The sequence below is a fragment of the Typopeltis vanoorti genome, chromosome 22, assembly GCF_054136105.1.
Source record: "Typopeltis vanoorti isolate ZY-2024b chromosome 22, IOZ_Tvanoo_1.0, whole genome shotgun sequence".
NCBI lineage: Eukaryota > Metazoa > Arthropoda > Arachnida > Uropygi > Thelyphonidae > Typopeltis > Typopeltis vanoorti.
Genome location: NC_143570.1, coordinates 87,007,758 through 87,021,536, shown reverse-complemented (window position 1 = coordinate 87,021,536; position 13,779 = coordinate 87,007,758). Strand labels below are relative to the sequence as shown.

Here is a 13,779-nt window from a genome sequence, read left to right as displayed (position 1 = left end):
CAACATAAAAATGTGCACAAATTCACATGGAGAGAAGAGGCTAGGAATAAGAAAAGTCTCATTGACTATGTTATTGTTGATAGTGATGTTTTCTCCATGCTGCAGGACATCAGAGTTTACAGAAGATTTGAAATTGGAATTGATCACTATTTAGTCTTGAGCAAGATAAAATTGAATTTCATATTGAAAAGAATAACATGTAAGAAAGTTTTAAAGCAAATAAAAGTTGAGCAGCTTTCAGATGTGAACTGTAGACTAAAATACACAAAAATGATTATTGAAGAAAAAATGAAAGAGTTTGAGAACAGAAACTAAACCTTGGAGATTCAGTGGCAAGCCTTGAAGAAAACCCTGATTGATTCAGCCAGACAGGCATGTGGTGAAGTTGTCTGCAAGCATAGAAAAATTAGAACTCCATGGTAGACACAAGAAGTTAAACAGGCAGTGAAGGAAAAGAAGAAAGCATATCAAACGTTCCTGGCAAATAAGTCAGCTTGTGCTCTTCGAGAATACAGAGACAAATGTAAAAAAAGCAAAACACTGTGTAAAACTAGCTAAACAAAAGTCATGGGAGGACTTTGGCAAGAACATAGAAAATAAATACCAAGGTGGTAAGATATTCTGGAGGTTGTTGAAGAAGCTTAGGAATGGAGGAAAGAGTGCTGTAAAAGGAATTAGAGATGATAAAGGTGAAATGAAAACGGGAGAAAAAAAGATATCCTTCAAGTATGGAGTAATTACTTCGAGAAATTGCTAAATGAAACAAGCAGTGATAGCACAGTTTTAAAAAACACTCAACAGGCATACAGTCAGGAATACATATCCATACTTGAAGTAGAAAAAACCATCAAAGGCGTGAAATGTGGCAAGGCAGCAGCAGTAGATGATATTCGACCAGAAATGCTGAAGTATGGTGGTATAAAAGTGTTACAGTGGCTGCACTGCATAGTTCAGAAAGCCTGGACAGAGGGACGAATTCCCGATGATTGGAGTAGAGCTCTCATAGTACCCATATATAAAAAGGGAAATAAAACTGAATGTGAGAATTGCAGAGGTATTTCCCTACTCAGTGTTCTGGGCAAGATTTATGCCAGTATACTTGAGAAACGGTTGAGAAGAATTGTGGAAGAAAAGCTTGGTGAAGAACAAGCTGGATTCTGGCCAAATAGCGGCTGTCAGGATCAGATCTTCACTTTATGATAAATAGTCGAGAAAGCATGGGAATATAACAAAGATCTGTATTTAAGTTTTGTCGATCTGGAAAAGGCATATGACAAGGTGCAAAGAGAGAAGCTATTCAATACGCTACAGTTAGATGGTGTCAATGGGGCATTATATCAAGCAATACTTAGTCTTTATTTGAGTTGCAAGTCAGCAGTTAGGATTGAAGGGAATACAGGATGATTGTTTAATGTGAAATCTGGTGTACGACAAGGATGTACATTATCCCCTCTGTTATTCATTATCTATATGGATCACATTATGAAGGAAAGTGGTATTAAACATGATATGAAAATTGGAGATGTTCATGTCAGCTCTTTGCTTTATGCGGACGATGTTATACTTCTAAATAAATTTGCTACAAATCTGCAATATTCCCTGACTAAATTGAATAACTGTTGTAATAGATAGGGTATGAAGGTCAGCAATAACAAGACAAAGACAATGAAAATAGGTAGAATCGTTGAAAATGTCAACTGCATTGTGAATGGAGAACCTGTGGGACAAGTAAAACATTTCACCTACTTAGGGGCGATTTTTAGTGAAGATGGTAAATTAAATATTGAAATAGACAACAGAATAAATAAAGCTGGTATGGTAGGAAGTTAATTGAATAAATTCATATGGAATAAGAGAGAAATTAGTCGGAACACTAAATTAGCTGTATGCAAGACAGTGTTCAAACCAGTTTTAACTTATGGATCTGAGAGCTGGGTCAGAAGTAAAACACTTGACCAAAGACTAGAGACCGCAGATATGAGAGTCCTGAGAAAGATTAGAGGCGTGAACAGATGGCATCAGTGGCAATATCATATTAAAAATGAGGATATTAGGAAAGAACTTGACATTGTCAACATCCAGGAATGTGTTAGCAGAGCTAATCTCGGGTCGTATGATCACTTAAACAGAATGGGCGAGGAAAGATTAGCAAAACAAGTGTTCTCTGCCAGGTTGGCAGGAAAACGACCCACAGGAAGACCAAGATATTGGTAGATTGATACGGTACAAAGTATACCGCGCGGTTAGCCTAGTGGCTTTGCGCTTCGCAACCATATGCCTGGGGAAGGAGTGTCCCAGGTTCGATTCCCGTTGTAGACGTGAGGACTTTGAGGATCTTCCTCAGGCATAGCCAAGTTAGCCGGTCTTGGGGGCGGTTAGTAGGTTTTTTTCCGCCAGTTTATCTGGCGTTTTTCATCCCGCACACAGGCAAACCGGCCCCATGAACATACGCCTCTACAGTCAAAAATATATCCCCAGCGGCAGACCAGGCGACGGGTCGGTTGGGAGTAGTACTAACAAGAAGTCGCATCTAAAGTAACACGCGGACCCTGCATGGGAAGCGGGAATAACGCGTAGTAGAAGAAGATACGGTACAATGTGCCTTAGACGATAGAAATATAAGATCTGATAATGTTTGTGTCTTTACAAGTAACAGACTGATTTGGAGGAAAATTGTAAATAGGAAGTTAGTAATGATGTAAATTTTTCATGTAATACTATCGTATCCTGTACACCCCTTGAGGGTACATGTCAAGAATTTAATGATGATGATGAGTTGCAAATCTAGTTCAGTAATGCTGAGGGCTCTTCAAGCTGTCTGAAAATTAACCAACCAACGATCTTATCAACCCTGTCGCCACAGCCTTTGGAGCATAGCATGATGTATTATCATGCTCATACTCAAATCAGTTTCTTACCATTGAATCTCGAAAGCAAATGAACAGAGGTTGTTCACGATGTCAATGTAATGTTCGGCGTTCATTTTTCGGGGCACTGTTAGAGGAGATCGCAACCCAAACCTGACAAACAAGTCCATCCCATAATATTTCACTTAGCAGATAGCAAGATGTATTCTAACTCCGTCATGGGATCCTTAGGGTCTCATGCCAGTCCCAAGCCTGGACAAAGGAGGAGGGTCGTCAGATGAGTGTCGATGCTCTGACCGTAAAGAAAAAACACGATTGTTATCTGATGCCCATACAATCAACAGCTACGACATGCCGGCTCGGGCGTCGCCCGGATAAACAAGGCCCGCGATACCAATCGAGTGATCGGGTTGGATCGAAAAGTGGGATACCGAAAGGAAACAGAAACTGAAACTAACAGAACTGTTATCAGTAGGAACATGGAATGTGCGGACACTCTGGATGTCGGGAAAATTAGAACTACTTCGTGAGGAAATGAAGAGATATCGGTGGGATATACTAGGATTGGCAGAGATGAGATGGCCATCATCTGGAGAGATCAATGGATGCGAAGTAATATGGTCAGGACATGACACCATACACGAAGCAGGAGTTGGCTTCCTTCTTAGCAAAAGAGCTCGAGAGGCACTGTTAGGCTACAAACCAGTTAATGAACGAGTCATAGTAGCAAGAGTTCAGGCAAAGCCATTCAACATATCAATAGTCCAGATATATGCACCCACATCTGACAGCACAGATGAGGATATTAACTCATTTTACAAAGATCTGAACAGAGAGAATAGAAACAATACCAAAGCAAGATGTGCTAATTATTGAAGGAGATTGGAATGCCAAAGGTGAATAAATAATGATGGTTGGGAAAGAGTCATGGGAAAATGTGGTTTCGGAGAAAGAAATGAACGAGGTGAAAAATTGTTAGAATTTGCTGTGGACCACGAGATGATGAATCTGTAACACAAGATTCCAACAAAAGGAGTGTAGAAAATGGACAAGGCGATCAAATGATGGGAAAACCAAAACCGTGATTGATATGATTATGATTAAAAGAAGATGGATAACATCAGTACAGCAATGTCGAACTTTTAAAGGGGCGGATATAGACTCGGACCATAGTTCAGTGATTGCAAACATCAAGTTGAAAAAAAAAGAAACATAAACCCCAACATCAGAATAGAAGCGATACAGCACGAATAAATGAAGCAGAAATAGGAAGAAGGTACAGAACAGTGTTAGAAGAGAAACTTACAAGTGTGGAGAAAGAAAAAAAACTCGAATCTAATAGTGAAAAGAGTAATGAAGGCGATAGAAGATGCAGTTGAAGAAACAGTACCAGAAGAAAAGATCAAGAAGAAATGGATTACACAAGAAACACTGAAGTTAGTACAGGAGAAAAGAATGTTGAAGATAAGAGGGGATACATCAGAACAAATAGAAGAAAGTGTAATGAGGTGAAAAAAAGCAGTCAGAATGGATAAGATGAAATGGTTAGAAGCCCAATGCAACAATATAGAACAGTACTGTGGAGAGCATAAAACAAGGGAGGTATACAAAATGATCAGAACCATTAATAGAAAGTGGCAACCAAAACAGACTACAATTAAAGATGAAAAAGGCAAAGTATTGATGAATAAAGAAAAAAATTGTACAGCGGTGGACAAGATACTGTAGTGAGTTATATGAAGACAAACTAGATTTACATAGCGTTGGGAAACTGACCGAAGAATTGAAGCAGATATCACCACCAGGTAATGAGCATGATATGGACATTTTAAGAGGAAAGGGAGAAAAAGCAATAGGACGGCTAAAACACAACAAGAGTCCTGGTAACGATAACATTACTGGAGAAATTATTAAATATGGTGGTGAAAGTATGGTTACAGAAATGCACCAACTATGTAATATGGGATGGAAAGAAGGGAAAATACCAGAGGAGTGGACGCAATCAATATTAGTAACATTATACAAGAAAGGAAATAAGCTAGAATGTAAAAAGTATACACCAATTGCCTTGACAAGTCACCTTGATAAAGTGATGATGATGATATTGACAGAAATATTGAGAACACAATTGGAAGCATACCTTGCAGACGAGCAAGCAGGATTTAGGAAGGATAGAACTACAATTCAACAGATTCTGACAATGAGGTTAATAAAAGAGAAAGCTAGGAGTAAAAACCCAAACATATATACTTGCTCTGTTGATTTTCAGAAAGCATTTGACAGTATTGACCAGAAAGTGACATTAGCAGTTCTGCAATCCTATGGAATTGATAAAAAAACTAATAGCTATATTAAAAGATGTTTATCAGAATGCAGTTGCAGCAGTTAGAATAGGTGATTGATTTGGGGAAATGGTTTAAAACAAGCAGAGGTACTAGACAGGGAGACCCAATATCACCAAGCATTTTCATCGCACATTTAGAAAGAGCAATGGATAAAATGAAAGAAGATACAAAAGGAATATCTGTACACGGAATGAGAACTAACAATCTCAGATTTGCAGATGACATTGTTATTATTGAAGAAGACGAAAGAGAACTACAAAAAACACTGAAACTGTTAAATGAGGAAGGGAAGAGATTTGGACTTGTTATAAACTTGGAAAAAACAAAGCCAATGGTAGTTGGTGAGAACATGAAGCAAAAGATACAAGTGGATGGAATTGATATAGAAAATGTAGAACAATTCACATATTTGGGAAGTAAACTGACATATTACTTGGACTTTAAAAAAGAAATAAAGATCAGGATTGCAAAGGTAAGAACAAATCTGAAGGCCATGGATAACATCAGGAAAAGTAAAGTGATGTCTGCAAACAAAACTAAGAGTACTGGAAACATGCATCTTCAGCGGTGTACTGTACGGATCTGAAACGTGGGTAATAAATAAGGAATCAAGAAAAAGAATTTTGGCGTTTCAAAGAACTTGTTACAGGAAGATTCTAAGAATAGGATGGGTACAGAAAATCACCAACGAAGAGCTCTATCAGAAGATACAACCAAAACAGAATCTAATGCAGAAGATTATAAAACGGAAGCTGCAATTATTTGGACACATCTGTAAAATGAGTGAGGACCGGAAGATAAAGACATTTATATTTGGTATTTTGGTGCTTTTAAACAGAAGAGGTAGACCATACAGAGAATGAATAGACGATATAAAAGACTGGTGTGGAATGGGTGTACAAAAACTGCGACACTAAACACGGGACAATGGAAGAAGATAGTGAAACAGGCATCAGACATCAACGGGCAGTGAGCCCATGGTTCGTGATGATGATGATGTATTCTGGTGAATGGCATTTCACTTGAAGCCATCGTGCCCAAACCATTTTGATTAAAATAATACGTATCGTGATTTCTCACTAATATGAACGGTCTACCCTCATCTAGCGGTGAATTCTTCTGCTCCGAAATGGAAGACGAGCATTATCCGGAGCTGATGTTCAACTTGTACCAATCTGCAATGAAAACAGAATCTGTGGAGTTCAGTAAGTGATTTTCCTACAGCTGTTGTTACCCTGAACGCACGGCAGAGAGAAGTGGATGCATGACCGGGGAGAACTGACAATTCTTTTCCCCACTTTCTGTTTCTTGGCGTTCCACTTGTGGTTTTCTTGAATGTTCTTTGAGGGTTCTTCTCGCATTCATATTTTCATCCTTCAATGAGTCAGCCATGGCTAACGTCATATAATCTAATTGTGTTGCAACGCACAAACCGATCAATGACGTGGCAATCAATCCGCTATAGCACCTCACTGGTAGTCAACTGTAACCCGCCCTTTCGAGTGTTATTGCCTTCGCAATTACCGTCACTCAGCGTGAATCCACCCTTGCCTTTTACAATGTGTCAACTGGCTGTCGAATACCTTGTTATGTCACGAGGTCGTTAGCTGATATTACAAGTTATAAAGTATTCGATACAAAACATGGGATGTCCTTTAAATTTTTATAAACTAGTGTAGATAGCATTTTTATCCGAGAACGTAATCAATATCTTCTCTTCTATCCTGTAGAGGAAGTTTTGCCAATAGGATGAAAAAGAACTTTCATTTCTTCGGATAATAAACTGAAGAGTTTAGATATTTATTATTTGGGGGGGGGGGGAGGGGTGTTCAGAGTAACAGGACACGCTTCACCTATCAAGTACGGTGAAAAACAGCACAGAAACACAGAGAATGTGTAAAGTACTTACGAAGATCAGAAAAGTCATCCACAAGGATTATTTCCTTAATCAGCTCCGAAGGCGACCTGTCCAAGACGCTGTGCACAGTCCTGAGAAGCACGCTCCAAGCTTCATTGTGGAAGCAAATGATGACGCTGGTTGCAGGGAGGCTGGTTCGGTGAGTTTCACTTTGACATCTGAAACGATAAGAATGCAAAACGAAAATCAAATCACCGTAATGGATTTATTTAACGTCATTGAGTGCGTGTGCACGCGCTCGCGTTTAAAGACTTAACCCTAAGGACTAGAGACTTACCATTCTTTGCACTGATTAATGCCTCGCCACGTAAATAACATTCAATGTCACCTAACGTGGCAATTGGCTAAGAACAGAGCGAGGTAAAGAGGCCAAGTGGTCTTTATTAAGATGAATACCTTCAACTCAACGGGTAACCGACAACGAAATGCGTGCGAAGAATCGCTTGTCTTAGCCGGTAAACAACAACAAAACAAAAGATTAATGATGCGAGGGTCTAAACTGAGAACATTGCCGAAACCAAGGCGTGAATACAGCAGTCAGCAATCTTAACTAAGTCAAGCACTGCATTTGTGGTGGATCTGTGGATTCAAATAAAACCCACAAAGGCTGGACAAACTGTCTTTGTGGGGATTAACTGCGCAAGGTGTTTTGGGAAAACAAAATGTATTTGGCTAACACCATAAAGTGAAAGATTTACAACTCTGATATCGCTCCTGTAATGAGTAGTCATATCAGAATATAGTTGGACATCGAGAATGGGCAAATTCCCATCAATGCATTGTAGGAATATTTTTCATTTATAGCAAAAACTGCGATTTCATCATTCTCATTACAAAAAGAAATTTTGGACGTTTTTCACACTTCCTTAAATAATACAGCAGCCAACGTGATATTGTTTAGTTGCAGCATATATAGTTTATGCACTCCAGCAGGGATAAAAAAAATAATCAAAGGAAATGACAGAACGTACTGCATCACTCTGGAACCCCCAGTTAATCACACTAATGACCAATCACGTGTTTGTTGTCTCATAAGAGTCCATTCATTGTTGAGGTATACATTCGGTTTTACACTTTACGTTTGTTCATCCTAATTTATCTAATTAATATTTGACAATTCATTTATCAAAATACTGCTTTACATTTTTTCATTTATTTCATGTGGAAAAACAGTTCAAAAAGATAATCGGGTATGGCAAACAAAATTAACTTTTATTTTCCGCTTTTTGCCCACACTCTATAGAGAATATTTATTGGCGATGTCTTCACACTATCGATGTGAATTATCAGTAAGGGAATTACGCTACTTATATGAAATAATTAATTATAAAAGTAATTATATCGTTTTTTTCGGCTGGGTTCTTTTGGAATTACAGAAGAAGAGTTTGTTTTTTTTCACCCACGAAACAAGCAAACAAAAAACTGCTTGCTCAGACTCCCCCCAGAGATTTGCCGTCATCAGCAGGCCCTTTGCGAAAAAAGGTTCGCCCCCAACTGAGCCTACGTAGCTCATTCGGTATTGACGATGCCATTCGGTAGGAAACATCTAAGTTCGAATCTCGTCTAAAATCCGAACAAATCAACTTTTAGAAGGACTTTTCAGTTGAAGGTGAATGTCGGTCTCTTGCGAAGATTAAAGGGATTTTCTCCCTGTTTAAAACAGGCAAACCTGGAAGCAAAAACAGGCGCAGTTAATATACATAATCCACTGGCCTCGTAGCCTTAGTTATTCAGCCGTAATAAACAACCGAACAAGAATGGACTCGACCCAAACAAAATATCGGAAGGGCTTTAGGAATATGACAAACCTGTGCTGCTGTAGGTATCGCTGCATGCTTTTACGAGAAACATAAATACCGATTAATTCGTGAATAAGAAATTTCCCTTTATTACATAGCGAAACAAATGAGTTAAGAATTGCTACAAATGAAATCAATTGCAAAAACAATCTCATGTCTCACATTCGAAATGCGATGTGCAATGTTGGTCACAGACCACATCGATAATTCGGCTAAGGCAAACATCACGTGATGTTTCTAACTCTGATCTGTTCATTTCTAACACTTGCGTTATATAAAAGCATGCAGTTTGCCAACCTGTTATTGTTAGCGTATACAGGAATTAGTGAACAGGAGTAATCTTAGGTGGTAAGGTCGCAAGTAAGCAAAAAATTAGGAGAAGGAAGGTTAGTAAATCAAGTGTTTTTTCTTTCCTTCAGAATGGCTGGAAATATTACCCAGAGGAAGACCAAGATGTAGATGGATTGATACAATAAGATGTGCTTTAGAAGACCAAGATATGAGGTCTACTAGTAATGGAGTCTTGACAGAAAACAGGTTAATTTGGGGAAAGATTGTCCATAGGAAGTTAGTAATGATTCAACCTTTTCATGTAATGCTATCACACACACCAAAGATACCTAACAGGAATTTGACGATGAGCGATGATGATTTTTGATGTTTATAATCTCCCACCGATCTTTTAAATATTTCTTCCCCTCAAAATAGAAAGAAGAAAGATTCCTAATTGGCACTCGCGAACTCAACGACAGATCAAACACCGCAATGTCGATTTAGATTTTGTTTCGTATGACAGAGAATGAAAAATATAAATTGCCTTTTTTAAAATTCTAACTTGAAACTGGAGATAAAGTGTTTCTGTCTCCATTGGGGGGGTGGGGAGGTCTGACGCCTATAAATTTCACTTATTCGTTCATTTTTAAAAATTGCTACTTGGAAAAACAGACAATAACAACGGCGCTCATCAGTCGCTGCAACGTGGTGGGGGTGACTACCTCAACTACACGAATTAGAGGAAAGCTCAAGGATCAGCTACAGACAATAGCTATTCCCTAACCCTCCCCTCTCCTGTATAAAAAAACAAAAAAAAAAAACTGATATGTTCTCTTTCGAATTCTCTGCTTATTAAACGAGTTCAGCCAATTTGGGCGGATTATTATGCAGGCCTAAGAAAAACTAATGACAATCGGTTTAATTTCATTTTTTAATTTATTCTAAAGAAATTATTTCTCTCCACCAGATTTGTAGCAATTACAACAATCCTCCATCGGCTGATAGACCAACGATAACGAGAAGGACAGTATAATTAGTTTATTGACACACCTTTATTTTCTTGTCGCAAGCCGAAGGACGCCACTGCTTTTCTTCTGTAATTGATGAACGACTTGGTGGGATGTAAAGAATTAATCGGCCCCGTCGATAAAACGAACAAGCTCGTGGGATATTAACAAACTCCACAATCGCGCTAATGAGAGGCAATTAACTAATCTCGTCATGGTATACGTTTGGCTCGGATTAAACTCCGCGTTTTGAACAGTCGATGGCGAAGGGTTACGATGCACTCGAGTGAAGAGAAAACTCCGAAGAACCGCAGCAATAGCGATGATAGTGTTAGTATTAAAATGGTTTATCGAACACTTCGCCAACGATTATTATAGTTAATGATGAGGCGGTAAATGCTTCATCATTATTTACAGTGAAAGATGAAGCAATCGTGGCCTCATCATCAAACGAGGCCTTAGTCGTAAAAATTGGATATATTTTGGGAAGAGAAAAAATTCCGGGTGGCCTTTTTTTTTTTTTTTTTTTTGGTTTTACGAGGGATTGGTTAACGCTCCCCTTAACTGAAAAAGTCCTCATAGTTTTCCGATATTTAAAATGTCAACGAAACCTAGGTCTTTCCATTTACATCATTTTCCCGACTGAGTCTGCGGAGGGGGTCTTCCAGAAAACTAACTAACTATGAAGACAATGCTCGTAGGCAGGTCGCAAGATTTTTTTTCTCACACAAAATAGACAAACCAGCCAAAGAACACACAATATTTACAAACGTATACTAGACTCACGGCCTTGCTTGCCTCAAGACGAATGCAGTACATTCACAATCCTGTGGAATTGTAGTTGCAGATCTATTGAATCCACTGATATTCCAAAAGATATTCGATGCATTTTCTTACACCCTCTGTCCAAAAAGAAATGGAACTTTTCGAAAATAGAAGAAACTAGTGGCGCCACCTGTTGTATCTTTTTGTTGTCGAAAGCGGCAACCTTCATTACTGTTGTGTCAACTGTTTATGACATTTGTTACATTAGAAGCCGAGTTATAGTGCCAAGAGTGACAGTGTGTTTTGACGAACGGTCGGAAAATCAGTTTCAAACAGAGAGCTGCGATTGACTTTTGTGTTAAACTTGGTAAAATTTTACCGAAACGCATCAAATGTTTCAAAAAGCATACGGTGATGAATGCTTATCCTGTACTCAAGTTTACGAGTGGTTTAAGCGATTTCAAAGTGGTTGCGAGACGCTTGAGGACGATGAAAAGCCGGGCCATCCAAAAACTGGACTGAGCGAAGTTAACATCCAAAAAGTGCTTGATTTCATCAAAAAAAAACCCGAAATCGTCCGTGAGATTGACTGAAGATGAATTGGGGATTCCAAAATCAACTGTGCACAACATTTTGACCGAGAGTTTGGGCCTTCGTAAATTGAATTCGCGATTTGTTCCCTACAAGTTGACCGACGACCAAAAAATATATCTAATTGAACACTGTAAGGATTCCAACTTCCTTGAAACGATCGTTACTGGTGACGAAACGTGGTGTTTTGAGTATGAGCCCGAAACAAAGCGCCAGAGTGCTGAGTGAAGACCACCAGAAGAGGGGCAACCGAAAAAAAGTCGCTTGGAGAAGTCAAAAGTAAATACTGATGATTTGTTTCTACGATTCCAAGGACATTATCCTCAAAGAATTCGTTCCGCCTGGCCAAACGGTCAATGGTGAGTTTTATCTCGAAGTTTTGAAGCGATTGATAGCGAGAATTCGTCGCGTACGGCATGAATATCGTGACAACCGACCGTTCGTCAAAACACACTGTCACTCTTGGCACTATAACTCGGCTTCTAATGAAACAAATGTCATAAACAGTTGACACAACACTAACGAAGGTTGCCGCTTTCGAAAACAAAAAGATACAACAGGTGGCGCCACTAGTTTCTTCTATTTTCGAAAAGTTCGGTTTCTTTTTGGACAGAGGGTGTATATACAATTTCCGATCAAATCATAATTTCACCGCGCATGCTCGCTTTCCCCGTATTTCATTTTCCCGACTCTTAATGAAAACAGAAATCCCAAAGGGCAGTGACAATGCGGATATGCGTCCACTGCTATTTGGTATTCGACAACTCTCTTTCCAAGCAATTTTTACGTTCCGAAGTTAATAATAATGGGAAGAAATGCTTTCGAGCCACTTCAGAATCTACGCCCTCCCTCTGGGGGGGTACGAAACTGCTTCTGGAAGTATGCAAATATTGGACTTCGCTGAAATAAGTTCAGTCGAGTCCAATATCTCAGGGCAGAGTAAACAGAAACACGCAATTGCGATTCGTCTTGTAATTGCCGAGCTTGTCGCTAGGTGTCTACGATGTGTGTGTGTGTGGGGGGGGGGCATGAACAGTCAGCACGCTTCTTCGCAGTTTCGAAAAAAAGACAAAGAAAAAAAATTTTTAAAGGAATTCGTTCTCCCATTGATTTTTCTCTGAAAAAAATTTTCTCAGCAGTCTTCCTTCATATAAAAAAAATCCCTGTAGATGGCGTGAGTAACACTGATTTTTATAAGGTTAACTGGAATTAACAATCGTCTCATGCGTGCGATAATAATTCAGTTGATGTTAACGGCCTACATTTGGAAGCTGGATGGGGATCCTTTAACAAGCAGAGACTGTTCTTCCTGGAGAGAATGAAATGAATTTCAGACGTACTGAATTTTTGATAAAGATAGATAGATAGATATATATAGAGAGAGAGAGGACGAAATTAAACTGAGTCTCATCTTTGTCGTAATGCAGCCGCATAACTTGAGGGATATTTAAAACCATGCAGGAAGTTGGATGCTAAAGCTGGCATTAACTCCTCAGAAAAAATGTGCTGGATGAGTGGGGGAAATAGATGGGGAAATTCAATGCAACGCAATCTTGGAATGTTCACAATCTTGTTATTCGTCGTGTGAATAAGAAGATTGTGAATTTGAAGATCTAAAGTGTCAAAGGTAATTCGATGCGACAGGCAGAAATTCTTTTCACAAAACAATTGAAATCAAAAACAAACAAACAAACAAAGCGAGTCGGAGGGGGGGGGGGGGGGGCTCATAAAATCATGGCAAAACGGCGAAGGAAGGAACTGCGTGTCCCTGCGGTACGTCTGAAATTGCATCGGGAATACGCCGTCGGCCCCGGAGAGACCGGAACGAGATGCAAAGCGAGCAATCGGAAGTCTGTGTACACACTGTTTCCTTTTGGCGACGCCGACAGCCGCCGTCACCGACAGTCGCTGCATTTTAATGAAAAACGCGGTCACGGTACGGCGAGTACAGCCACCGTCGTGGTACGGGGTGTGTTCCGAAACGCACGTAACAAATTGCTGCCACGACACGTGACACTCCCTCGCAGCGATATTTGCGTTTAATCACTTTATGACGAGAAAACGAAGCGAAGTCCGCACACACCTCGCCAGGTACGACGACTTAATGCCTCGCAGTTGTTGCTCTTGGGATTCATCGCCGTTCCCATAGCAACCAGCTCCGAGTACACGCAGGGATTAGAACCAGTTTAATAAACACTGGAGATGGGAGAATAA

General features: G+C 39.5%; 1 protein-coding gene across 4 annotated transcripts in view; it reads right to left on the bottom strand.

Moving 5' to 3' along the window:
* The window catches only part of LOC150094543 (putative polypeptide N-acetylgalactosaminyltransferase 9), a 668,509-nt gene that overhangs the window by 101,953 nt on the left and 552,777 nt on the right, over positions 1-13,779 (bottom strand). For all 4 annotated transcript variants that reach the window (XM_090412397.1, XM_090412399.1, XM_090412398.1 and 1 more), the window contains one exon: positions 7,122-7,288. In XM_090412397.1, the coding sequence (XP_090268523.1) occupies positions 7,122-7,288 (167 nt within the window). The remainder of the gene's footprint in view (positions 1-7,121; positions 7,289-13,779) is intronic.